Source organism: Myiozetetes cayanensis, unplaced genomic scaffold (genome assembly GCF_022539395.1).
Source record: "Myiozetetes cayanensis isolate MyiCay16 unplaced genomic scaffold, myiCay2020 scf26, whole genome shotgun sequence".
NCBI lineage: Eukaryota > Metazoa > Chordata > Aves > Passeriformes > Tyrannidae > Myiozetetes > Myiozetetes cayanensis.
The window spans coordinates 306201-333679 of record NW_026087477.1 but is presented as its reverse complement, the minus strand read 5'-3'; the positions used below and the strand labels follow the sequence as shown (position 1 = coordinate 333679).

Below are 27479 nucleotides of genomic sequence, written 5' to 3'. Positions count from 1 at the left end.
GGAATCCAAACATTCCGAAACCTCGCCGGATCCTGCGGTCCTCCTGGGGCAGCAACCCCCACTTCCGTGGATCCTACTCCTACACCCAGGTTGGGTCTAGTGGGGCCGACGTGGAGAAACTCGCTAAACCACTGCCTTACGCCGAGAGCTCCAAAACTCCTGTAAGTGGGGCCCAAAACGGGGCTGCGGCAGCGAAAATGGTGGGATTTTCACCGGGGAGAGAGTTTTCTGGGAGGGAGGTTGTAAAACACAGTCCCTGGTTGGGCTTTCTGGTAGTGTGTGTTCCTGTTTTTTTTAAGCTGTACGTACCCCTTTGAACAAGTGGTGTCTGTAGGATTTTATCCCCTTAGTGTTCGGAATGCCGGCATTCCCGCATTCTCTCCCTGAGTTTATCAAGAGCTGCTCATCCATGTGGCTTTTGGAATTGTGATCTCTGTGTTTAATGGCCATTAGCCTTGTTGTCCAGCTCAGAATCCCTTAGAAAAACCCACATGTTCACCTGTTTTAAAGCTTATTATTAAATACATGTCTTAGCTGATGTCGTAGGTCTGAATGTGTCAGAGGTGCATATTAGGAAATCTCTCTGTGTTGGCAGTGCAGGCTGAGGGAGGCCCAGTTCTTGGCAAGGGAGGATGGATTTTCTCCTCAGACAGTGCCTTTGCTTTCTGAATATAGCAAGGAGCACACATGGAGATGGTTACCACAGCTCAGCTGACGAGCAGGAACACATTAAGCCAAACTCACCCCATCATTCAGGGTTATGTGTCCAAATCCAAAGACAAAGGCTGATGGAAATGCAGCCTTCCAAGCAGCTGCCCAGTCTGTTCCCTCCACCAGAGCAGAAATAATTTTATTCAGCACAGAAATCTACTTAAAAAAAAAAAAAAAAGAACAACCAGCAGGAGCTTTAGGAATCTTTCTGTGTAGTTCCCAGGGAAGAGAGGTACCTGAAATTCCTGCCTTGGAGCTGAGTCGTAGCAAGTATTGGTGTAAGAGATACAACACTGACTCTCACCCTCTGGGATTTGAGACATGACTGGTTTTACCTTCTGAAGTTGCTGCCCAGAAGCAAAATGACATTAATACCTAAAAGGCCGAGGTATAATTTAGGGGAGGAGATGGTACAGAGGAGGTGCGGGTTTGTTTAAGGCTCTTGGAGCTGGAACACCGTGTTTGGGATTTGGAGAGCCAACATTCCAAAACGGATGCCAACCCGTGGGGATGCCCCATCCCAGGTTGGAGCAACCCGGTGTAAGGTGTCCCTGCCTGTGGCAGGGGGTTGGAATGGATGAGCTTTTATGTCCCTCCCAACCCCAAGCCACGATTCCATGCGGGAGGGCACGGGGAGTTTTGTCTCCTTGGCCTCACGTCCGCTTTTCCCGCGAGTTCTGCTGAGCTGTGCCCCTTTTCCCGCCCTCTGCAGCCGATGCAGGTGATGTTTTCGGGGGAGGCCACTCACAGGAAGTATTATTCCACGACCCACGGTGCTGTGCTCTCTGGGCAGAGAGAGGCCGCTCGTCTCATCGAGATGTACCAGGACCTCCTGCAGTGCCGGACCTGAAAGAGCCCTGCCAGTGACCACCACACCTCCCCAGCCCTCCTGCAGGTGTGTGGAGGGGCTCTTTTTTTTTTTACTTCACAGTAGAACAGCCTTTATCTTTTCTATTAAAAAAAAATAAAACCCCCCTAATTGTTAAAAATGTTAGTCATCAATAGCTTCATTTCCATGTGCTGTATTGTTAGCAGGGAAGGGTGCTCCTTTGGTCTGGTAAACTGTTTTCTTTGTCATTTTAATTCTAATTTCACTTTTGGTGCCTATCATATGTTTTGGGGTTTTTTTTGTTTTTCTGTTTCTCTTTCTGTATTGTAAGTGCCTTCTATACTAAAATAAATGTTGTAATAAAAAGTCTGGGGGTGCTGTGGTACTTCCCAGATGCTTTGTTCAGTAACTTTAAACTCCTTTGGTTCACAAAATGGGTTTGATGTTTGGAAATCAGGCTTTTCCCTAAGGAAACTAACCCAGGAGTGCTTCTCCAGGAACTGCCAGTAAAGGGAGAGTCAAAGCCTGACCTGTCCTTTTTCCTTCAAAAACTCTTGAACCACACTGGGGAAGGAGAGTTCAGGTCTGTGCAGACTAAAGTGCAAATTAAGCCCACCAGACTACCTTGGGAATGCAAGTGCAGCTGGAGTGTGCTCTAATCCAAGTGGAAAAACATGCAGACTGGTGTGGGAGTGTGGGCAAGAAGAGTGATGAGAACCAGCTTCCTTCAGGTACCTCTGTGGTAGAACTCCATCTTTTGTTGGACAGCAATACCCAGAATAGGTGAGGTTTTCATCCCTGTCCCCACAAAAGAAGGCCCAAAAGTCTGAATGACAACTTTGATATTGAAGAGTTTGCTCAGGGAGGTCAAGGCTGTTCCCACTGGGAAGGAATTTTGAAGGAATGTGAAAGCTTGGCTTAGTTATATTACATCTGGACTAAAAATACATTTTCCATGATGTCTACATGTTGTACCTGACATGGGACACCTTCCAGTAGACCAAGTTGCTCCAAGCCCTGTCCAGCCTGGCCTTGGACACTTCCAGGGATCCAGGGCAGCCACAGCTTCTCTGCCCAACCTGTGCCAGGGCCTCATCACCCTCACAGGGAAGAATTTCTCCCCAGTATCCCATCTAACCCTGCCCTCTGGCAGTGGGAAGCCATTCCCTGTGTGCTGTCCCTCCATGCCTTGTCCCCAGTCCCTCTCCAGCTCTCCTGGAGCCCCTTTAGGCCCTGCCAGGGGCTCTCAGGTCTCCCTGGAGCCTTCTCTTCTCCAGGGGAACCCCCCCAGCTCTCCCAGCCTGGCTCCAGAGCAGAGGGGCTCCAGCCCTGGCAGCATCTCCGGGGCCTCCTCTGGACTCTCTGCAGCAGCTCCACGTCCTTGTGCTGTTGTTCCCAGGGCTGGGGCAGCTCTGCAGGGGGGTCTCACTGAGGGGGCAGAGGGGCAGAATCCCCCCCTGTCCTGCTGCCCATGCTGGGGGATCAGTTCAGGGCAAGATGGGGGGTTGGATACCAAAGCACATTCTCTGAGAGGTGGTGGCACCCCAGAGCTCAGACACACGGTGTCACCACGTCCTTTCCTTTGTGCTCAGCTTGGGCCCAGCTGTGTGTAAATGCCTTGGTTCATCAACAGGATTCATTGTTTGGGGCAGAGAGGCCAGTGCTGCCGAACCACAGGGAGACCAAACACCGGTGCCAAGGATGAGGACTGTGTGACCAGGTTTGTTCAGGAGCCTGCCAGCTCCTCCTGGTGGGATCAGGACAGCAGCTCTGGCAGTGCCACCTCTCGTGGTCACTGAGTAGAACTGCTTGGAAATTCATTCAGAAGTGATCAAAAATGTCTATGAACAAAATTGGTGAAAGAGGAGAAGTTATCAAGAAAAATCTTTGAAAATGAACTTGGGGTGAAAGAATAAAGATACTGCAACAAGCCTGTCCTGATGTGGATGGTGTAAACCTCTGGGAAAGCATCCAGGATCAAACCTTCCTGAGGCTGAAAGTAGGTTAGAAATACATCACATAAATGCTGTTTGTGGGGTTTTCCTGTTCCAGCAATACAATCCAGGCCAAAGAGGTCCAGTTAGGGCAGAGCTGACAGGACTGTGGTGAATGTGGTCACAGCCCCAACCCTGCCAGAGCTCAGGGAGGGTTTGGACAGCACTCAGACACCTGGAAGGATTCTTGGGGTTGTCCTGTGCAGGGCCAGAGTGGGACTTGATGATCTTCATTTGGACCTCGTGAAAGTTGCCATCTGGAATGCGAAAAGCGGTTTTTTTTCTTTTTCTCTTTAATTCCTTAGAGAAATCCTGCTCCTCTCTAAAGTCCAGCGTGCACAGTGCAGCCATCAGCACAGTTTAAAAACGTCTAAACAGTTTCCAAAAATAAAAAAAAAAAAGTTTTCAGGATGAAGACTTGGGGTGTTCAGCTGCTGCCTTATCTCCCTGCATTCCGTTTCTCCATCCGTCTGGCCGCTGGCCCAGGGCTCCGTGTGAGGACTGAAGGATGTGTCTGGTTTGGCATCTGCTGCCCCATGTGAAGCTGTGTGTGTGTGTCTGTGGGGGAGTCATGCTGATAAACGAGTTACAGAGAGGAGGAAAAGGGGCAGAGAAAGGGAAAAATCCCTCTCCAGAGGATGAGTCAGTGCATCCCAAGATAGATGTCTGCAGAGAAGGCACCAACTTTGACTGGCTGTCTCCAAGCTCAGCTGAGCTGTGCTGATTCCCTGCTGTAGTGTGGAGGTGGGATGCCTTCTTGGCTGCTGGAAAGCTGGAAAGGAGGGTGGTGTCTTGAATTTATGATGTTTTTCTCCCGTTTTATCTCAGGAGCAACCCCCTTTTCATGACGAGGGTGAGTTGGAAGAGAGCTGGGCTGTGGGAGGAGAGCACAGCACCCTTAAAGAGAACAAAAGAGAAAAAAAATCTGTCCTGCTTCAGTCACTCAGAGCTCAACCTCAAGGAGCCAGAGCTGATTTCCCAGCAGCCAGATCTGCTGCAAAGTGGAATCAGAGGAGAAAACCAAAGCCTTTGAGCATATGAGGCTGCGACCCAGGAAAAAAACAAGGAGTTGCTTTCTCCCTTCAGTGAAGAAATTCAGGAAGAATTTCTGCACTGAAAGGGTGGTCAGGCATTGGAAGGGGCTGCCTAGGGAGGTGGTGGAATCACTGTCCCCTGGGGGTGTTAAAAGGGGAAGCCTGGACATGGCACTCAGTGCTCTGGGCTGGGTGACAAGGCGGGTGTTGGTCACAGGTTGGACTCGATGTTCTTGGAGGCCTTTTCCAACCTGAATGATTCTGTAATTCTGTGACTCCTGTGGCTTCTTAATCATGGGACATCCAAGAAAAGCTGCTGTGCTGGTGATCAGGGTTTCAAAGCTCCCTCTCCTGCTCTGTGCAGACAGTGACAACGGTGTCTGGTTTTGCCAAGCAGGGATCCGTGTCAGGGCAATCCTGCCTCGCCCCTTCACTCCTCTGCTTCCATCAGTCACCAGCAACCAAGCCTTTAAAACGAGGCTCATGTTCCAAAGACGCTAAATTTAGCGATTGTTTACTAAGAGGTGCTTAAAATTAGCAGCCAAGGCCACCCTGAGCATGTGACAAGGGGAGGTGGTGTCATCACAGGGTTCTCTGACCGTCCCCACCTGCTCCCTCTTCTCCAAGACTCACTCCAGCCATGTCCACCAAGAGCTCAGCAGTAAGATGAAGGTGGGTGGAAAGCAGGTGTGGGTGCTGGGAAGGTAAGAGGCATCTAATTGCTCAGGATTAATTAGAGAGAGCTCCCCTGCTTGGCTGGGTGGGGAAGGCGGTAGGTGGGTCTCTGAAGCCTCATAGGTGATGGTGCCACAGGAGGAACGGGCACACCTCTCCCTGGCTGTCCCTTTCCTGGGAGATCCAGGAAAAATGGTTGGGAAAATTTTATTAGGAAAATTATTAGGAAAAAATTTCCTCATGGAAAGGGCTGCCCAGCCCTGGCACAGCTGCCCGGGGCAGTGATGGAGTCGCCTTCCCTGGAAGGATTTAAAAGCCCTGTGGATGTGGCACTTGGGGACAGGGGTTGGCAGTGCTGGGGGAACGGTTGGACTGGATGATCTCAGGGTTTTCCAACCTAAATTCTGTGATTCTGTGATCCTTGAACTCAGCAGCAAGAAATGCTTTATAAGGAGGTTCTTTGAAAAGCTGAAGTGAGAGCTCAAAGCTTCTCTTGCACGAGGAGGGTGGTGGGACTGTGGGCCAGGTCCTGGCTTCAGCCTTTATCCCTCCTTGGCACAAGGGTGAGCAGAGAACCCTTCAGGGTAACACTGTGCTTAATCACAGAATCACGGAATTAAGGTTGGAAAAGAGCTCTGAGCTCATCCAGTCCAAGCAGTTAAGCCCGAGCTGGTGGCACGAAGTGGCCTGCAGGTGTCTGTGCTGCCCCACACAGTGGGGACCATCCAGACTCGTGTTCACCAGCATGTTTAAGGCTCCCAGCGTGATCTTCTGTGATGTTTGCAGTGTTAATCCCTTCCCCCTTGCTCTGCAGGAGCTGTCCAGGGCCAATGCTGGGCTCCAAGCTGTGTAAATGGGCACAAGCCAGGCTGCACCAGGGGGTGCTGATTGTACAGCAGTGTACAGGATAGAGCTTGGTGCCCAGGAAATTTCCCTGGTGCTGATTTATTTGCCAGTAAGAAACACATACCCAAAGCAGAAAAGGAGACTGGGACCCCCTGAGGTGTGTAGGACTGGCAGCAGGTTGTGATGTGCCTCTGTGCCAGACATGCCATTACCTTGACTTGTGCATATTCCTCTGACTTTGCTGCTGCTCAGGGCTCCCTGTGGCCTTCATCTCCTCTTTCTCAGCCCAAACATCCCCTCTTGTGAGGTGTTTTTTTCCCTCAGAGCCACCTTGGGGTTATTACACGAGTGCCTGAAAGATGGACAAGCTCAGGGAAAGAAAAGTGCCTGCAATGAGGGGATGCTGAAATTACAGGTGGTTCAGTGATGAAAAACGAGGGTCCTGGCTCTGCACTTGATGGGGTTGGATATCTTCTCCTGCTGGGGCCATCCCCGGGGTGAGAGCACTGACTGCTCCCTGCCACAGGGTCTTCTGCAACCCGAACACACAGGGGGAAAGGTGATTTTTTGCTGCCACCTCGTGGCATTAAAAATATTCCCTGGAACTATTTTAAAATAGACACTGTGAGAAATGCGTGCCAACTCACACACGTGTGTGTGAGTGAAGTAAGAGCAGTGGGAGCCCAGAGGGGTGACACAGACACGGCCCAGGGAGAAGGTTGTTCATCACTGAGCTGCGTTTCCATTCCTGGGATGCCCTGGGATGTCTGAGGGGCTGGCAGGAGCTGTGGGAGGTGGAGGGAAGAAGCTGGCTGATCTCCCATCTGTCAGAGCCCACGTGTGTGTGAGGTTTTGGCCGTGCTACAGGCTCCCTTAGAGACCGAGTGCCCACTGCTTAGTGTGCGGGGAGTGGGTTTGGCTGAGGAGCCTCCCATCCCCCGGGGCATTTGGGTGTCCCCTTGGAGAGATAACAGTGATTAATCAGGACCCGTGTGAGGGTCCAAGGGTGATGTGCTGGATGCGGAGGATTTCCGTGAGTTGCAGGGACATAAAATCATGGACTGTTTTGGGTTGGAAGAGACCCTAAAGATCATCCAGTTGCAACACCCTGGCTTGGGCAGGGACACTTTGCACTAGCCCAGGTTGCTCCAAGCCCTGTCCAACCTGGCCTTGGACACTTCCAGGGATGGGGCAGCCACATATGAGAGCTCAGCACCTTCCAGGACCTCTCTGCTCCCCTGCTCTTCCCTACTGCAGTCCCTTGCTGGCAGGAGGTTTGCTGTGGGTGTCTGTAGGATGAGGGACACGAGTGGGAGAGCAGCAATAAAATGAGGAATTATGCTGGGAGGAGCAGGAATTATGTTGGGAGGAGGAGGAACAGCATCACTTTTCTCACGGGCAGTGTGGCCCCGGGCGGGGTGGCTGCCAGAGGGCAATTTGTCAGGCATTTGGCAACCGGGCATTGCCAAGTGGAAAGGCAGCAGCACAGGCAGGGATTCAGGGCTTGGGGAAGTTGATTTATAAGGGGAGAGATTAAAAAAATAATAATAAAAATAGCAGAGCTAAATATGTCACGTTTGGCCGGGCAGCAGGTGAGGGCTGAGCTAGTGGGATGCCAGGAACCAGGAGGAGTTTTGGGATGCCCAGGGGAGGATTTGTGGCCGCCATGGGTGGTGTGGGTGGGTGCAGATGACAGATTAGCCAGGGGAGAGGGCACACACCCATCCTGAGATGGGAACGTGGATGTGCCGGTGTCTGCAGCAGGGCTGTGCCGAGAGTCACCAGCTGAGGGCTGTAAATCTCCAGGAAACTTCAGCACAGGGACATGAGAACAAACCTCTCCTTCCCTGCACTGCCTGCCTTCATTTACAACACGACTGGAAGCCCTGAATGTACCTGCTTAGAGGTAAGAATGCATCAAAGTCCAAATAGATGCTTTTTTCCTTACCTGGGGATGTTCAAACCATCTTGACAACAGCTGGATATGTTTGTGCCCATAAACACAGGCACCAATCTTGGCTTGTCATGCTGCTGCTTCCCAGGTGAATGGGTTGAATTTTTACCTGCTTTGTGATGACAATCCCTGTGCTCCTGTGTGGTAGGAAAAAAAGAGACTTGCACAAGGCAGGAATTATTGAATCATGGAATATCCTGAGCTGGAAGGGACCCACAAGGATCATCCAGTCCAACTCCTGGTCCTGCACAGACACCCCAACAATCCCACCCTGTCCCTGAGAGCATTGTCCAAACCTTCCTGGAGCTCTGGCAGCCTTGGGGCTGTGACCATTCCCTGGGGAGCCTGGGCAGTGCCAACCACCCTCTGAGGGAAGAACCTTCTGCTGAGATCCACCCTGAACCTGCCCTGGCACAGCTCCAGCCATTCCCTGGCTCCTGTCACCGATCACAGAGAGCAGAGGCTGGAGCTGCCTCTCCACTGCCCCTTGTGAGGAAGCTGCAATGAGGCTTCCCCTCAGTGTCCTCTTCTCCAGGCTCCTGTCCTGTCCCACTCTGCCAGCCTCTGTCATCTGGACCACACCTGTCCCTCCCTTGTTTACCTGAGCCTCCATCTCTCACAGTGGGATGTCTGGAGGTTGAGTCCATCACCTTGTGCCACCTTGGTCGCGTTCCTGGACACTGCAGGCTTGGCAGGGGATTTGTGGATGTGCCCCAAGATGGTCCATGGGCCTTTGGATCTCTCTGCAAGCAGAACCAGAGCCCAGACTGGACATTTTAGGATAAGGATAGGCTCCTGTTTTGAGTAAGTCTGAGGTGGCCACCCCACCTTTATGCATATTGGTCCCTGTGCTTGGGGCTGGTGGCACTCGTCCTGCTCCTCCCTCAGACAGGGGGTTCTCAGTCAGACCCCAATCCCTTCCTGCTATCCCCAGGCTTGGGGACAACCCAAGAGGTTTGATCCTCTAATTTCTGCTCCCCTTTCAAACAAAACACCAGTTTAATTCCCATGTGGTTCTGGCAGGATGGCTGGGAAGGACTGGGGGATTCTCCATGTCCTTCTTTCGTGATGCTGAGCCCAAGGACACCATCCTGACATCACTTTTAAATGACATAAAAACTTCCCTGTCCCTGAAGAACAGGAATATAAAGCTGCCTGCTGGCACAGTTGGCCCTAACTGGGCCAGGCTTTCAGGACATTCAGGGCAGAGCAATGACAGCTTTTTCCCTTAAAACCTTTTCAGATGAGGATTAATTTTAGGCTATCTCTGTTTCCTGAATCCCATCTGGAGATGATGCAGTCAGTGTTCTGTGCATGGCTTAGCAAAAGATGGCCCTTCTGGTCAAACCCTCTTCTGTCTCACCTCTTTGAACCACATTTTTAGGTGGAAAAGCTGTACTTGAAATACTTCATGAAAAATCATGCTAAGACACCCCTACTTTCAGATATTGGGGTAGGGAGAGAGCCAGAGTAGATAATAAAAAGTCAGAGGTGGGTGGAAAAGGGTGGATTTGGGATAAAATGCCCCTCAAATTACCTGGACTCAGTTGTTATTGCAGCTGGGTCATATTTTATTTGCTGAAGTGAAAACACCTGATAAATATATGTATATATCTATATATACATATAGATATATAAACTCATATATTCTGCTTTGTATATTTATATAGAAATATATTTTGATCTAAATATATATATAAAAATATATAAATACCCACTAGAAGGATTACAAATAGAATTTAATGTAAAATTTATAGATATAATTTGTTTACTATAAAAATAGAAAAAATTATATATATTAAAAAGTGCATATTTATTGCTCTCCTAAGCAGGAGCTGCCCATGCAGTGGACTTTGTAAAGTGTCTGCATGGCCTTGAATTCCCAGATAAGTTCTGAAGTCGTTCTCCAGCAGGATCCCTTCCCACAGCTTGCTCCAGCCCTGCACTCTCCACCCTCCTTCCCCTTCCCCTCAGCCTGTGCACCGTGTCGTGCCCTTGCTATGCAGCAGCGTCACTGCAGCCACGCCCGTTGCTCCAGGACAAATATTTCCACTGGGAAATGCAGGAGTGGGAGAGAAGGAGCTTTGCTGAACCAGGCAAGGCCCAGTGCCACACTCATCCCTGCTCTGAGGACCTCAGCTCATCCTGGGATGGGGTAGATCCCCTTTTCCTGGAGGATTTGGGTCAGGATGGATGTGCCAATCCACTGATCGGTCCTTCCAGGGAACACAGACAGGAATTGTTCTGTGGGTGAGGAGGAAGAGAGAGCAAATAACGAGATAATGCAGAGGAAAGCTGTGATTTCGGGAAGAGAGGTCTCCAGGCAGGTGCTCTTAGGACAATGCCAAGCGTGTGAGCTGCTGGATGGAAAAAACATCAAGAAGAAACACAGTTTTTCGTTGGGCAGGTGTTTTTGCACCACATTTCAGTGAGAAATTTTCATGGAGTTGTGGAATGGTTTGGGTTGGAAGGGACCTTAAAGACCATCCAGTTCCACCCCCTTGCCACGGGCAGGGACACCTTCCACTAGCCCAGGTTGCTCCAGGCTCTGTCCAGCCTGGCCTTGGACACTTCCAGGGATGGGACAGCCACAGCTTCTCTGGGCAACCTGTGCCAGGGCCTCCCCACCCTCACAGGGAAGAATTTCTCCCCAATATCCCATCTATCCCTGCCCTCTGGCACTGGGAAGCCATTCTCCCTTGTCCTGTCATTCCAGGCCCTTGTCCAAAATCCCTTTCCAACTCTTTTAGGCCCCTTTAGGTACTGGAAGGGGCTCTAAGTTCTCCCCAGAGCCTTCTCTTCTCCAGAAGGAACAACTCCAGCTCTTTCCTGGAGGTTCAAACTGGGTGAGCATTTCTAAGCAATTTAGGTGGGATTTGATGGGCTTACTAAGGAAAAGAAGCAAGGACTGGGATTTAGGGAAGTTTCCATTTATATTCAAAAACCCTTCAAGTGAGACTGGGAAAATGACAGGCCATGCCTCCTTACACGTGTCCTGGGGAAATCAGTTTGAAATGGTATTTAAAACCAGGATAACGAAGTTTCAGGGAGGTAGCTCAGCACAGGAGCACGTGGACCCAGCAGCTTGTGGAGGAGAAAGGTCTCACAGAGGGATTGCAACTCAATGGCTGCACCAGGAAAAGGGTGGATGAGGGAGACTTTGGTGGACACGGTGCATTTGGATACCCAGGAGGTCTTTGACAGGGTCTAAAGAGCCTCCTGAGGGAGATAAGGGGTCTCAGGGTGAGCAGGAGAAAGCAAATGGCAAATGAAATGGTCAGTTGTGGCAGAAGGTCACGGTGCAGGGATTAGCCCCAGGCGTGCTGTGCTGGTTAATGGGCTGATGCACAGCTTGGAAATACAGGCCAGTGAGGCTGCTGATGGCACAGGACTAATTTAGGTGGTCAAAAGCAAGGAGGGACTTCAGAGACACCTAAACAAGCCCAGGGAATCAGCACCACCACAGCAGAGAACGTCAAGCTCTGACAGAACACAAACTAACACAGAAGAGGGAAACCCAAGCAAATCCCAAGCTGGACAGGGTCCCCTGATAACCTGTGCCTGGTGGAGAGTGACACCTCAGCATCAGGACAGGCAGCTCAATACAAACCTCTCTTCACTCTGTAATTGCAGTCACGAAAGCAAACAAACCAGTGTGGTTTATAAATACTGGGGAGCTGACTAATGCTGGTAGCACCTTCACAGAAAAATCAGTCTGCTGTCTTCAAAAAAGTAACAGCAAAGTCACCCAGATTGTCGTCACTGGGGCCCAGGGCTTGAGGCAGCTGAGTCACTGGGAGAGACTAAAAAAACCACTTGCATTGTTTACAACACAAATAAGGGGGTTATTTTGGAGAAGCACATGAAATAATAGAGGCTATTTGATGTCACAGGATGCAGCAGACCACAGGTGTGCTGGGACTTGTTGTCTTGCAGATTCCAAAGGCAAACAAACTCTGGGATTAGGTTATCTGGCCAGCTCTCCTTCCAGAGGAGGCCAACAAGCACAGGGGTGAGCCTGTGTTTCCTTCCTGCAGTGTCATCAAAACAGGATCATTTAGGCTGGAAAGGCCCCCTAAGATCATCAAGTCCAGCCATTAACCCAGCCCTGCCAAATCTACCAGTAAACCACAGAACCACAAAGAATGGTTTGAAAGGGACCTTAAAGACCACCTTGTTCCACCCCTCTGCCCTGGGCAGGTGCACCTTCCACTATCCCAGGTTGCTCCAAGCTCTGTCCAGCCTGGCCTGGGACACTTCCAGGGATCCAGGGGCAGCCACAGCTTCTCTGGGCAACCTGTGCCAGGGCCTGCCCACCCTCACAGGGAAGAATCTCCTCCTAACATCTACTCTAAACTTCTCCTCTTTTAGTTTGAGACTGTGCCCCTTGTCCTTTGACGCTCTGCCTGTTTAAAAAGTCTCTCTCTTATTTTACAAGCTCTCATTAAGCACTTGCAGTGACATGGCAGCTGCTGGGTCGTGGAATGGCAGGTCCTGTTCCCACTGTCAAAAGGTGATGTGGTTTTTTTTATCTCACATCCCTTCCTCCCAGTGCCTGTCATGCAAAAATTCCAGATGGCCATGGGAGGTGGCAGCTCCTCTGGAGCCCCCAGGTCTGCCTGGTACAGGCTGTTTTCCTTCCCAGAGCCACAAAGCCTTGCAAGTGCTGCTGCTCTGACCAAACACGATTTTTAGATGCTTGATCATAAGTGCTGGCCCTTTTCCAGAAAGCCAAAACCCCTGGTAGCATCAGCCATATGAAAAATCTGGCAGCTTCTCTGCACATTTTGAGTCGTTCATGGAGGGGTAAAGATAAATTTTGCTGGATTTTTGTTTGTTTGTTTTGTTTTGTTTTGTTTTGTTGTGTGTTTTTTTTTCCCTGATGTAGGCAGTTTCTGGTGGATCTGCTCTCAGTTTTGTCCCATCAAATATGATTATTGGACTTTCCTCACTGATGAGTTTGGGCAGGGAGTTGGACTCGATGATCGAGATGGATCCCTTCCAAATTGAGATATTCTGTGATTCCATGTGGATGCAATCAAAACATTGACCTCCCTCTCATGTACCTGGCAGGACACTCGACCCACTGGGGTGTCTCTGGTTTCATCTGGTGAGATTTTGTGATGTCCACGTCACATCAGCCCTTCAGCAGGTCCCTGAATGCTCTGACCAACACTGAAACAGCTTTCCAGTTCCTGGCACTGCTGTATCCTTGGGCATCATCCCACCTCTGTGCCAGGGCAGGAGCGCAGGTGCTGGTGGATTTCTTGAGCTGTGGTGCAAGAAGAGCACAAATCATTCAAAGTATAATGATTTGCAGGTCATTGGTGTGGGTGTGGAGGAGGGAGGGTGGCCTGGAGCAGATCTCTGTGCTGTGGTGGAGGTGGGAGTTAAATTGCATGCTGGGCAAAAGGGTTTGGGAGCAAGGAAGGTTTTCCCAATCCCTGCATGAATGGAGGATATTCTGACCACCATCAAGATTTTGAAAGGAGCTAGAAGGAGGAGAAAAGATGCTGGTGTGGTTCATAAAGCTCCTGGTTAGAGAGAGATCTGAGCCAGCCAGAAGTAAGAGATGGAAAACACTGGGATAGATCATCTGTGGGATCAGTGGACTCTGATATGGGAATGCTCACACGCAACAAACCCTTCCAGAGACAAGACCAACTGTCAGAGCTGTATTTATTTCCTTTGCAGCTGATTTCACCACCCCACATCAAGGTGCTTTGCAGCCAAGTGCTGCATTTGGGGCCTTTATTGAACTGCAACTCCTTTAGATCAGAGCAAGAGCCTTCCAGTAATTGCAACAATTTTCTTCTTAGCTCAGAGTCATTAAGGAGGAGGAAAAAGAGCAGGAGAAGGGCACAAAAAATGAAGTTGTGCACCTCAGCAGAGAGAGGCAATTGGTGTCAGAGCAGCCCCAGTGACCAGGGATAAGGGTGGTGGTGGTGTGATACCTACCTGAGCCAACCTCTGCTTTCACACCTCTGAGCAGGTGTTGCTGCTTCACTTGAAAGCCACACTTTCCAAAGAGAGAGAGAAAAAAAAAAGAGAGAAATTATGGAGAACAAAAAAAGGGAGAGAAAAAGAAGGTTTGTGGTTTTTTACCTGAATAGATGTGTATGTACACAGAGAATATGAAAGTGCTTTTATCATAAACTTCAATTACAGTAAATAGGACCATTTTTTTGTATCCACTGGGGAGGTCTGATGAGGACATATTAGCATAAAAGTGACTCAGTCTCTGTGTCTAGATGCTTCTGAGTACACCCCATTTATTTTCCACTTGTAATGAAAAATTTCACTTCCAGCCATCAGCAATTTTTTTTTTACCAGCTGATGATATTTACACACATTTTGTTTTGGAGTGAGTGAAGAAAAACCCAAATGACACTGGGATTTTTGGTTAACTTCCTCCACTGTCTGGGTAAATGCTGTTTGTGCTCCTGAATGACTCCCAGGATCTCCTGAGGCTGGAAACACGAGCTCTGGGAGGTGCTGTCAAGCATGTGGAGCGTCCTGGAGAGATGGGTCACAACCAGCTCCTAAATCCTCTCCTCTCTTTTTAGTGAGACTCAAACAGTAAGTACTGGGATGTCAGGGTGAGAGGATCTTTCTCTTGGAAACACATCCCTTGGCCTTGGAGCCCTTTGAGTTGCTGACCCTTTTGGTGATGGGGGAGATGCAATGAAGAGCTCCAGCCAGTCAGAACGAATTTGGATGATGAAAACTTAGCTCACTCCTGATTTACGAGCGCTGTCGGGGTGCGGGGTGTGCCGACCTTCGGAGCACATCTGAAATGGAACAACAAGGGACTGTGGTTTCCCCTTGGTGCAAACAAATCAAAACCAGCAGGGAAGAAGAGCAGTTTTAATTTATTTATTTTTTTTTTAATTATAATTTTAATATTCTGGACAGCAGCCAATGTTCCTGGATGAAGTGTCTTTGAAAAATGTGGCTGTTTAAAGGGGTGTATGTGGGGCTGCTCTGTGGCCTGGTAGGAACTGTTGCTCCTGAGGCTCTTCAGAGCCTCTAATCTGGCTGTTCCTCTCCAGAAAAAAAAAAACAAAACAAAACGTAAAGCTCCACACTCTGCCTGTTGTGGAAAAAGGGGTGACATTTCTCACTGGAGCCTCGGAGGAATTTAACCCCACACAAATGGTAGCCTACAAAAAAAGCATCTCCTAAAGGGCAGAGCTGGAAGCTTTGCACAGATGTGATCTGTTTTCCAAAGGATCTTAGTTTTGGGGAATAAAGGAGGTTGGAGGTCTCTAATTCAGTCCTTTGCTCGACATTGGGCCAACCTCAAGGTTGCCCAGGGTCTTGTTCCATCTAGTTTTGGGTTTCTCCAAGGTGAAGGTTACTCAGCCTTCTGGACCCCTGGTCAGGAAATATGGAAAAATGGGAATTTCTCTTGTTGGATATTGAGCCCATCCCCTCGAGGGGAGCCTGGCTCTGTCTCCTCTGCAGTCCCACTGGAGCAGTGCAACCAGATGCCCACCTCAAACCTTGTTTTCTCTGGAATGGGTGAGCCCAGCTGCCTTGGTATCTCCTTATGTGCACCCTCCAAACTCCTGACCACTTCTGTGACCTCTGGACTCACTTGTCCACCCTTGCAGGGCAGCCTGGCCTTCCAGCAAACTGACAACCCTTCCCAAACCTGTGGATCCCAGGGACGTCTGGAGAGGCCCAGATGTCTCCCCTGGATGGGGAAGCATAACACTGCTTTAACTTTCCTTTTCCTTGATTAGTTAATTATTTATGGCTTATGCAAATGATAAAGTCCTTTTCTTTTCCTTTATACTCTTTTATTTTTTCCCCTTTTCAGCTCATGATTATATTCTCTCTGCTCTGTTTGATCTGAGACTCTCAAAGCAAGAGGTTCACCCAGCTCCTCTTTCAACCTCCCTCATATTGAGCTGCAGAGCTGGAAGCCTTTTCCTCCTTTTGTTCTGCACTCTGCTGAGGGATTCCAATTTCATTTGAAGGCATTTCCAAATCCTTCTTTAGTTATTTTGGTACCTTATGGCTCCATTAGGTATTACCTCTTGAAGACAGCTAGGATTTGGAATGTTTTTTGTAATATTTTGATGCCATTCTGGATTATTTTTTTTCCTATTTACTTAAATTACTAAAATGAATAAACTAATTTATGTAAAGCCTGAGCTGTGTCTGTTCACTGCCCATGAGCTCTTTCTTTCTGTGTTGCTAACAGTATTTTTAGGAATACACTGGCAAAAACACCATTTTGTTGTTTAAAATAAACACATGGCCCTTTCACTTTGCAGTTGCCTCTCACATGGAATCTGCTGTTTGACTGCCCACTACTCCCAAAAGTATTGGATCTACTGGCTGCTTTTATAAAGGTTTCATGGTGGTTATAGTCCTGTTTCTACATTCAGCAGTTTATCCTGACAAAGTTCCCGTCTCTTAAAGCTGTCATGGGACAAGGTAGAAGGTCCTCTGGCTTAATAACAGAAGGAATAAACAAGAGAAGAAGCAAAAAAAACCCAAAAACCCCAACCAAGGTGATGAAGCAGTCATTTCTGACACTGGACAAAGTTTATTAGGTCCTCAAAAGATCTGGGGAAAAGGGTGAATAGGTTGGTGAGAGTTTGGTGACAATTTCTCATTATTCAGGGCAGTCAAAGCGAGTGCTAAATGTGAATATTTGTGCAGGAGATGTCTTGATATCAGATTAGCAGGTGGTGAATTTAATGCTGATGAATGCAAAATAATGCAGATGAGGGAAAAGCTATGCAGAGGTGGCCATGCACTCAGGAAGCAGGGAATTAGCATTCAGGGAAGGGCTGCTGGATCATTGGGAATAGCTGAAATGGGAACATCATCTCTGCGGTCAGAAAGGCCAAAATGTGGTAGGAATTGCTGGGAAAAGAATTGAGGATAAAGACAAATACCATGATGATGTTATGCACGGGATGTTATTCCTGGTGGAACTGCAACTGGAATAGTCAGGTTAACTTTGGCCACAAGCCCTTAAAAAGGATGTAATAAACCTAGAAAAGGTCAAGGTTGGGATACACATCCCTGAAAATATTCAAGGCCAGGTTGGAGGGGGCTGGGAGAAACCTGGGCTAGTTAAAGGTGTCCCTGCCCATGGCAGGGGGTGGAAGGAGATGGGCTTTAAGGTCCCTTCCAACCCAAACCATTCCATGATTCTGTGACAGGAATCCTCCCTCAGAAAAGGGATGGTGAGGATGGACGTGGTGGTCTGTAATTTGTGAATTAATTACACCCATTTATGCAGAGCAAATGGGCAGAAGTTGTTGCCACGGGGTAACTTGGAGGCTGAAAGCAGAGAGGGGGCTGAAAAAGGAATTAGAAAAATCCAGTGATCCGAGGCCCATTGGTGACAACTTCTTTGCATGCCCTGAGTGTCAAAATCCGATTCCTTGGCTTACAGGCAGGATGGAGAGAGAGCTCTCAGGCTGTCAGTCAGGTTCTTTCCTCTGCTAATAAATCCCTCCAACATAAATACCTAAATGAAAAGGGTGGTAAAAAAAAAAAAAAAATAAAAAGAAATAACTTGTCAGGCCAATTTCCAGCAGCAAAAATAGCTGAAGGGGCCCTCGGTAGAAAAATGTAATTCAGAAGAAAATGGGTGCTAAAAATAAAGTTAGAAATAAATAAATTACAGGAGAGGAGAGGAGACTTTTTACCTTTCCATGCAGGTTCCTTTAGGTCAGCAGCAGATGCCTCAGCACAGGGTATTTTCTCCTTTCAGCAGAGCAGGTGCAATCTTGGGCCAATAGTTTAAGCTCAGCAGGACTTGCCAAACCAGACAGAAAACAGTTTGCTTTTAAGGGCAGGCAGCATATTTTGGTAATTGAGCCTGACCTCCTGCGTAAGCAGGGCAGGAGAGCAAACTTTTGCATCAAGCCCATTCCTTTTCTCTCCTGTATTGCAAAATAATTCTCTCCTTTCTCCCAGGTTTTGCATTTCAAGAACTCCTCAAGTATTTGAGAAAAACTGTTCAGTTTGTTAATTACTCCCTGTGGCCACTTGGATTTAATTTCGATTTCCCTGACCTCATCTTCCTGCCAGTGGATTTACTAATCCTTTGCCTGTGGAATGACAGAGTCCTGCTTCCCAGATCCCAAGAGGTCAGTGCAGAGACAGGGGCTCAGCTGGAGCCTGTGTGACCCTCAGGAACAGCACCATGCCAGGGGAAAGATGATCATTTAGGGGCTGACAGGAGAAAGTAGAGACTGCACAAAATCATGTCTATATTAAATTAATCAGCAGGGGTGTGTTTAATTACATTTTACAGGCAGTTTGTTGGCACAGCCATTCGTCTTTGCTCAGTTTGAAAAGCTGGAGGTGGGATAAAAACCTACAGTGCAACCAGGAATAGATGGGCAAGTCACAAAAAATTGAAAAAAACCCAGTTTTTAATTCCTCAGGGGTAGGTTGGGGAAGAATAATAATAAAATCATGGAATGGTTTGGTTTGGAAGGGAGCTTAAACACCATCCAATTCCATGGGCAGGGACACCTTCCGCTATCCCAAGCTGCTCCAAGCCCCATCCAGCCTGGCCTTGGACACTTCCAGAGATCCCGGGGCAGCCACAGCTTCTCTGGGCAACCTGTGCCAGGGCCTCCCCACCCTCACAGCCAGGAATTTCTTCCTAACACCTAATCTAACTCTCTCCTCTTTTAGTTTAAAACCATTCCCCTTTGCCCCATCACCATCTGCCTGTGTAAAAAGTCCCTCCCTCTTTTTTTTTTTTTTTTTTTCCCACAAGCTCCCTAAAAAAGGTGGGAGCAAACACATGGAACAGCTCAGAGTATGGAATGATGCAGCTCACAGGGAGCTCAGAACTGCCCCACCACCTGCAGCAGGACCCATCCTGTCTAAAATGCCACCCAAGGTAAATATTTACCTGGACTCCGGTGAGGGAGAGTCCACATCCTTCCTGGGCAGCTGATTCCAGTCATGGAATGTTAGAAAATATTGATTTCTGCATCACCCACACGATGATGCAGCAGCTGCACTCGACACGTGGACTTTTGGGCAGTCTGAGGAGGATGTGAGACACAGTCTGGGTATGATGGTGACCACAGACAGAGGAGTAAAGAGAGCACCAAAAAGTGATAGAAGGATAAATTCTATCCATGTTTATGTCTGTGTCTGTGTAGATGCATCTATTAATACATATTAATATATATGTACATATACACAAATATATTTATACTCTGTCAGCCCCCCTCCCACATACCCTGGAGCTTTGAGAAGCATCATTTAAGCTTGCAAGCCTAAAACAGGTTAGAAATGGAAGTGCCACAGCAATCAGAGTTAAATTGGATTTGCACTGTGAATCATCTGCTGAGCACTGGGGTGATAAACATGCACAAAACAAAGGCAATTTACTCACAGGTTAACAACTGTGCTGTCGAGGTAGCAAACCTTTTTAAACCCATAAAACTGCCCTGCTGTGAGGAAAAACAGGGTTACCCAAGGGCATTCCCTTTTTCCAAGAAAGTGCCAAGAAATTCCAACCTGTGCCAAGGCAACTTGTAGATGAGAAGGAGCTTTTGGGATAACTCAGTGCAAATTTGGTTCTAGTTGGTTAATGCTGTGTTTGAGGCTTTTGGGGTCTTCTTTTCTCGTGTTCCTGTCAGTTTTCTGCATTTCAAACACCTTCTGCAAACCCTGGCAATGGAAAGTCCCCACTGACAAGGAGAAAGGCAATGGTGTTGCTCTCCTAATGATGCCGCCTGGAACCTCCTGGCCACGGAAGGGGCAGAGATTTGGGACCTTCTCTTCCCAAAAGCACCCTCCTGCCACGACTGAACTCAAATATCTGATCCATGAGTTATTCTGTGAGGCTTTAAGGCAGCCACAGATCTGCCAGGAGAGAGCAGAGGGATTTGGACAGGCTGTGTCTCAGAGCAGTGGTGCTGTTACTTAATTATGGTCACATTTCAGTGAGATTTATGAATCATCTACAGCCCTTAGGGAATGATTTATTTATTTATTTTCCATCCAGAAAGCAGCAGCTGTGAAGGAAAGAAAAGTAAATACTCAGCACAGGAGCTGGACTGGGCCTGGATTGTTTTTTTTTTTTTTTGTGAAAATCCAAATGCCCTCTCTGAGGTTTCAGTGAGACTTTTAGCCCTGGTCAGCTGAATTATTATGGGCATAAATATAAAAATGCATAAAGCCTATTTTGGATGCCCACACCCTCCCCTCAAACCCCAAGGCACCCATTATCCACCAGCACTGCAGGCAGAAATGTTGGGTAAGTTTGGTTTGTTGAACTGAATGGAACTGAACATTTTGCTATAAACCTTTCATTTTCCTGGTCTCGTGGGACTTCAGTGTCGTTTTCTGCCTCTGATTTGTCCTTTTCCACCGCCTTGCCAGGACTCCAAGGACCTCTCCAGGATGCCACAGGGACGGGGTGGTTTGGTCCACCCTGCAAGTCAAGCACTGATCTGACTTTTGATGATGAGTTCAACCTCAGCAAATACCCTGTGTCCTCTTTTCCTGAGGGAAGAGAAGGGAGCAGACCTTCATATTCTGTCTGTTCTTTGCCCAACATTTACTTCTGCTCCCAGCTCCCAGGTCAGGTCCTTCTGTTGTGATCCTCAGTCAGTTTTGCACAACAGGTTTTTCCATCCTATTTCCATGTGCAGATGTCTTGGATAGCCTGGGATGGCTCAAATGCAATGAAACACCTATATTCAGGCATAAATTATTGTGGGTTTTTTGGTTTTTTCCTCTAGTGAGGTTTAAACATGACTCACACACAGACCTTATTGGAATGGAGATGTTTTAATCCATGAGCTGAATCCCACAGACGGGACTGAGAAAAGGCAAACCTAATTATCAGGGACCTTAATGTCACTCTCCACGATGTGTGTCTCCAAGGAGGGACATTCAGATGTCTGAAAGTGGAAAAAAAAAAAAAAAAAAGAGGTGGAAGCCTTTGCTTCCACAGGATGGCTGAAGTTTCTTGGGAAAACTCTGGGCAAATCCCAGCCCCAGCTACAATCTCTGTCCTGTGGAAAGATTGTAAAAGTCAGTTTATTGAGGGGGTGGTTTTCAAATTCTGAGTGGTAACAGGAACTCCCAGCAGGACCTGGCACACGGTGATGGCAAAATCATATAACCCTGATGGTTTAATGTGCACTGGAGACCAATCTTGGATTTTATGTTTATTTTCTCATTTCAGCCTATGAGCAGGAAAATGAACGATGTAACTGGGGCATGGATGGGCCCAGTTCAGCTGGAGGGGACACACAGAGCCTGGGTCCTTCCAGCTGAATCCCCTCTCTGATGATGGAAACTGGGAGGAACAGAAGGAAAGAAAAAGCCAGCAGTGAAATATCCCCTGAAATATTCTCCCAGCTGACAGCAATTGCTGCCTAAGGGCTTTCTCAGCTCAGAGATTATATAAATGTTTCCAACAGCCCTTGATGGACTTACCTGTCACCAAAGCCCCCAGCTGCTGTTCTAACCCCTGCAGACTTCTGGCAGATGCAATATCTCGTGGTGATGAGCTCCACTGCTCAAAAATGTACCTCGTTCTGTTCATTTTGATAATTGGGTTTCATGTTGTTTTATGAGAAGCAGGGAACAGCCATCCTCTATTCATCCTGTCCCCAACACTCCTGGTTTTATAGAGCCCCACTGTGTTCTTCCTCAGTCATCTCTGTTTTCCGGGAAAGTGCCCTTTGATTTAATTGTCCTTTAGGTGGAAACTATCCTGTATCTTTGATCCATTCTAGGTCCATTCAATCTTGTTAGAGCTGGACTGATCAAAAGCAAACAGTGGTCAAATTACATGTACGTCATCGATGTATTCAGAGATGCAAAGGTATTTTCAAGGTCGTTCTCCATCCCTTCCATTCTGTGTCCCCAAATTCCCTGACATATTTTTCACCTCTGACTGCCATCAAATATTGATCCAGTGTTTTTCTCCTTTTGGTTTTTCCTTTTGCCTTTCCCTTTCCTGTCTCAGATATGTATCACATATATATTTATAGAGATGTATCTCATCTCTCTCTCTCTATATATATATATACACACACGTGTAAGAATGGTTTGGGTGGGAAGGGACCTTAAAGACCATCTCGTTCCAACCTCGCTGGGACACCTTCCACTATCCCAGGTTACTCCAAGCCCCGTCCAACCTGGCCTTGAACACTTCCAGGGAAGGGAAATCCACATCTTCTCTGGGCAACCTGTGCCAGGGCCTCACCATCCTCACAGGGAAGAACTTCTTCCTAATATCTAATCTAAACCTACTCTCTAAATGTGGCAGGTGCAACCCCTTCATCCCTGAGATTGTCCTCTCCTGACTTGCTTTCATCACAAATTCTTCCATGTGGGAAAGACTATCCTTGTGAAATGGCAAAAAAAGCCTTTGAGAAATAGCCACGAGTGGATAATTTTCAGGTGTTTCTCCCTCCCTCCCTTCCTCCCTCCCTCCCTTTCCTCATCCCCTACTGCCCTTGTTTTAAAAATCAGACACAGCAACGCTTCACAGCAGCATTTCAGACAGGTTTGTGCATGTATTTGGTACAAACAAAAACAAAAATATGTGCATTCTGTTCCATAGAGCTTACACCGATCTGACAGAACTCGGAACACAAAACAGAAATACTCTGGCTAATAAATACATCTGGGGATGAAAAATAAAAATCTATACATAAAAAATTCCAACGTCTGCTAAAGAAAATGTACACTTATATACACGCTGTAAACAATAGTAATGCAACCCAACTGCAGTCCAGCTCAGGCTGACAGGGACCTTCCTTCCCTCGTGGACTTGGGAGAGTCCAGTGACATCAAAACTCATCAGCACTTGGTTCCTTGAAGCAGCAAGGTCTGGCAATGCAACAGTGACATGGACCAAGTGCAGTGAGGTGAGATCTGCTGGAAAACCAAGGTGCAGGTGCTTTGGGGAACGGCCTGTGGGGCAAACTTGGAGAAACAGGGCCATTCCCTCAGCTGGTCACACCCTTGTGGGTCCAGAGAAATCCGCGGGATCAGACCGAATTTACCTCCTGAAGGTCTGAGCCCGTGTTTCCAAACTTGGGGGAGTTTGGAAAAGTAAGGGATTCAAAGAGACATGCTCAATTTTACACACTTGGGTCATATTTTGTATAAAATTGTTCCCCCACCCTGTGCCAGCACAGACAGCCCTGTCTGCTCCCAGCACTTCCCTCCAGGAGCAGTTCCAGAGTCCAGTCCTGGCATTGCTTCTGCTGCAAGAGGCCAAATGAAAGGGTGGGTGGGGAGGGCTCTGGCTTAGGTGAGAAACAAGTATTTTGCCTGAATGCAGCACAGCAGAGCTCAAGGTTTCCCTACAGCACCTTCTACGGCATCTCTTGGGGCCAGATCAAGCTCAGTAAGTAACTGAGCCAGAGTTTGGGCATTTATGTGTGTGTGTATGTGCACTTAAATATTTATCCTTGTTTTCTCCCTGGTAGGCGTGTAAAGAATTGAGGTGGAGAGGCAGCAAACCTCCAGACTAATCTTTCTTTCCCTTCTGGGTGCTTTCAAGGGGCTGGAGGCTGTAAATGTAAATATTTCAATAGTGGAAGAAAAAAAAAAAAAAATATATATATATAAAAAAAAAATCAGGGAGAAGTGTAAGCAATAATACCAACTCATTTATGGGAATGAACTGCTTGCCAGCATTTGCTGAATCTTCATTTATAGGAGGATGTTGGCCCATTTGTAGGAGAATGCCTCGTATTTTGGAGATGACCCATGTATATAATTACAGTAAAGTGTGTCTGTGTATCTCTCTGGTCATGGATGCGCTCATGAATTGCCCCTTCCCTGGTCCCTTCTCTACTACATCTCCAGTGCCTCCCATCAGGATCCCAAAAGCTCCCAGGAAACCAGTGGCACCTGCAGTCCTTACACTGCAAAATGACTTTCTGTGTCACCCCACTGTCACTGCAGGGTCTCACTTCCCTGAAAAGCCAAAGATATAGGGGAAAAAAAGAGATGTATTTCCCCACAGAAATTCCCATGGGGTGTTGGGTCCCTGCTTTTTTGGGGTTGAATCTCTGTGTGGTTTTGCAGATGCTGGAGAAGGTGATGAGTCTGGGTTCAGTGTAAATGCAGTGCTGCCCACGTGCCTTGGTGGGATTTGCTGCTGGGAGGAAAATATTTGGACAAAATCTCCTGGTATTGGTGCAACAATTGGTCCAGTTTGGAGTCCTGCATCAAGTAAAGGGTGTTAAAGGGTGTTGAGATGGGGCCAACCCCAGATATCTTGTCTCAATATGCACTGCTCAAAAGACTAAAAAATAAAAAAGTCCAACTTTCTCCCTGTTTTGTTTTACTTCAAAGTGAGTGAACAGCAGAAAGAAAGGTGACATTCCCTCTAATGTGCTGAGGAGCTTTTCATCTTCCCTTTCACAGCCACCCTTGATTAGCTGCATGTGCTGTAGGCACTTTCATGAAAGACTCCTCATAGGTTTGGGGGACAGTGCTGATGTGGATGAGCTCCCACCCAGGACACATTCAGTGCCACGTTTCCACCCTTTGACTTCATGTTCCTGTTCTTTAGTCACCTGGCCTGGGGTGCTGCAGCTCAGACCCAGAATTCGCCTCCATCACCTGCGTGTCTCCTGCTCACGGCTTAACCTGATGATCATTATCTGAAGCTTGGCAAAACCAGCCTGAATTTTGAAACCAGTGCCTGCAACACATGGCCAAGTAGAGTTTGGGTGACCACCTTCTGAGTTGCCTGGCCGAGGTGGGCCTGTCATGGCCCCAACTCCCTGAGTGTCCTGGAGGAGCCCATGGTGCCCTCCTGAGGGGTGCTCACACTCTGGGGCTGTGAGCAGGGAAAAAAACCCAACCCTTACTGTCATTGCTTTTGACCGTGTTAGTGGACACACACCCGAGGCAAAACCAAAGGTTGGATGTATCAGGTATGTGGGAAGTCCCTTGGGAGAAGAGTCAGGAGCGTGACCCTGACCGGGGAGGAGATCCATCCGCACGTCAGCTCCATTTTAGCTTTGACCCGATGGGCAGGAGGAATGCAAACTTCCAAACTCAGCCATCCCACCTGTCCTGAGCCACAGAGCAGGTCGGTTGGTTGAGGACCTGCATCACACAATCACTGAGGTTGGAAAAGAACCTCTTGGATCATCGAGCCCAACCATTAACCCGGCACCACCGCCGTGCTCACTGCGTGGCACATCTCACCAGGTGATATCTCATCCACACATCTCCGCACACTTCCAGGGATGGTGACTCCACCACTTCCCTGTTCCAATGCCTGAACACCCTTTCAGTGAAGACATTTTTCCCAATATCCAACCTAAGCCTCCCCTGGTGCAACCTGAGGCCATTTCCTCTCGTCCTGAGTGAAGCCCCCGGGGTGCATTTTTATCCTGTGGTTTTCGAGAGAAACAACTAGAGCAAGAGGGGGACAGACAAGTTTGGGGATGACTGACACCAAAAGGAGCCAGTTTCACTCTGTATCACAGATGGATGAGCACTAAAGCAAGGGGGATTGCAAGTGTTTCACTGGAAGGTGAAATGGGAAATGCTTCACAGGCTGGAATTAGAGGAGAGAGACCCGCACACCCTGTGTACGCATCTGGGCTCCTCCTCTGACCTAAAACCAGGTTATGTGGAAGGGGCAAAGCTGTGATCACTGCAGAGGTGATGACTGAGAGCCAGGATCCCCCCACTCTGCTTGGAAACACCCCAGTCTGCTCAGCCTCCAGAGCCAAGGGCTCGGCTGGAGGTCCTGTCCAGCCCTGCAGACCTACAAGCTCCCAATCCACCATCTAAAGGATCAGCTGCCAGCTGCTGCTCGGCAGTGTCCCTCCTGGATGCTGCCTCTGGGTGGAAATGTGATCACGTGGGCTAAGGCAGGGTTGGCGTCTTTTGGGGTTTGATCTTTCCATTAGATTTCACGGTGGTGTTTTTAAGGCAAAGGAGACATCCTGGTTTCCCTTAATTGCACAGCTTCTCCCAAAGTCAAAGACAACCATCCCCTGGAGGGAGACAGCTCTTCTCCTAAGGCCATATCCACCCCACATCTTCCCCCCCTGCTGAGGCTCGTTAAAATGGGATATGCCATTGGCTCTTATTTGAGGAACCCATAATCCCACCGAAGGGGCCGAGCTCCACGTGGGGGATTTTTGGCTAACCTTTGGGCACCTGCATTTTATACCTGATTGCTGCTTCCAGTCTGCCTGACAGACCCACAGATGGTATCCCTCCACATTTCTGCTGGATACCTCTAAAGAAACCATCGACAGCTGTCCCAGAGGGTTCAAATATCTGTTTCTCTCAGCCCACAGCAGTCTGTTAAGTCATGGGTTTGATAGTCGATGGTTTCCGTGAAATCGTGGGGGATCCCAATAGAGACAGACTCCACCTCTGTTTTGTAGGTGGCTGTCACCCCCCCTTTGCTGGAGCCACCCCGGATTTTGTTGGAAAGGCTGTTCATCTTCTCCTTCAGCTGGGTGGACGCTGGCTTCTGGAAAGGAGTGAGCATCTTCCAGCCCTTGAAGCTGAGCGTTCGCCTCTTGCTGGCTCTCTCCTGGAAGGAGGAGTTAAATATGAAGGAGCTGTTCAGGGTGTTAATCCTGGGCCTCAGGTCTGTCTCAGAGTCCTGCACCGAGCTGTTGACAGAGGCCCCTCTCCAGTGGTGGTCGTAGACGCGCCAGATGGGCCGTCTCCTGCGGTGGCACTGGCACTTGAGCAGCCGGATGAAGGCGCGCTTGAACTCCTTGCTGGAGCAGGGGTAGATGATGGGGTTCACGCAGCTGTTGAAGTACCCCAGCCAGAAGATGATCTTGAAGACAATTTCGGAGGGCTTCAGAGACGGGAAGAAAGAGCCTTGGAAGAGATGAAAAGAAATAGGGTTAGAGGAAGGGGAAGGGGGGCGGGAGCGTGGGGGAGCAAGGGCGGTGGTCAATCCAACCTGGGAGAGGTGGAGGCATGTGGAAGAGACTGAAGGTGTGATGGGTGGAGAGACACTGGAACGTGTTTCTCAGAGAAGCTGTGGCTGCCCCATCTCTGGGAAGTGTTCAAGGATAGATTGGACGGGGCTTGGAGCAACCTGGGCTAGCGAAAGGTGTCCCTGCCCATGGCAGGGAATTGAAACTGGATGACCTTTAAGGTTTCTTCCAACCCAAACCGCTCTGTGATTCTCTGATTCTGCTGTTAGGTCCTTGACTTGGAATGCCATTGCCACCAGAGGGAAGATCTGGCCCCTGCAGGATTGGAAAACATCGACCCTGCAGTGATAATGATCCCAGAATCCCAGAATATGCTGAGTTGGAAAAGACCCACAAAGATCATCGATTCCAACTCTCAGCCTTGCACAGGATCATCCCCAAGAGTCACACCCTGTGCCTAAGAGTGCGATCGATAATACTGTATTTTTGGCAGGACTCTCCTAGCCCCCACTGCAAGAAAAAATGTTT

At 48.4% G+C, this 27479-nt stretch overlaps 2 protein-coding genes across 2 annotated transcripts in view; one reads left to right on the top strand and one right to left on the bottom strand.

Annotated features, from left to right (window-relative positions):
* The window catches only part of SMOX (spermine oxidase), a 50265-nt gene extending 48359 nt beyond the window's left edge, over positions 1 to 1906 (top strand). The window contains exons 6-7 of the mRNA XM_050321057.1: positions 1 to 161; positions 1424 to 1906. Coding sequence (XP_050177014.1) covers positions 1 to 161; positions 1424 to 1561 — 299 coding nt within the window. The 3' untranslated portion in view covers positions 1562 to 1906. The remainder of the gene's footprint in view (positions 162 to 1423) is intronic.
* Positions 1907 to 22560: 20654 nt separating this feature from the next.
* Positions 22561 to 27479, bottom strand: part of ADRA1D (adrenoceptor alpha 1D) — a 44307-nt gene continuing 39388 nt past the window's right edge. Inside the window, exon 2 of the mRNA XM_050321060.1 lies at positions 22561 to 26889. Coding sequence (XP_050177017.1) covers positions 26321 to 26889 — 569 coding nt within the window. The 3' untranslated portion in view covers positions 22561 to 26320. The remainder of the gene's footprint in view (positions 26890 to 27479) is intronic.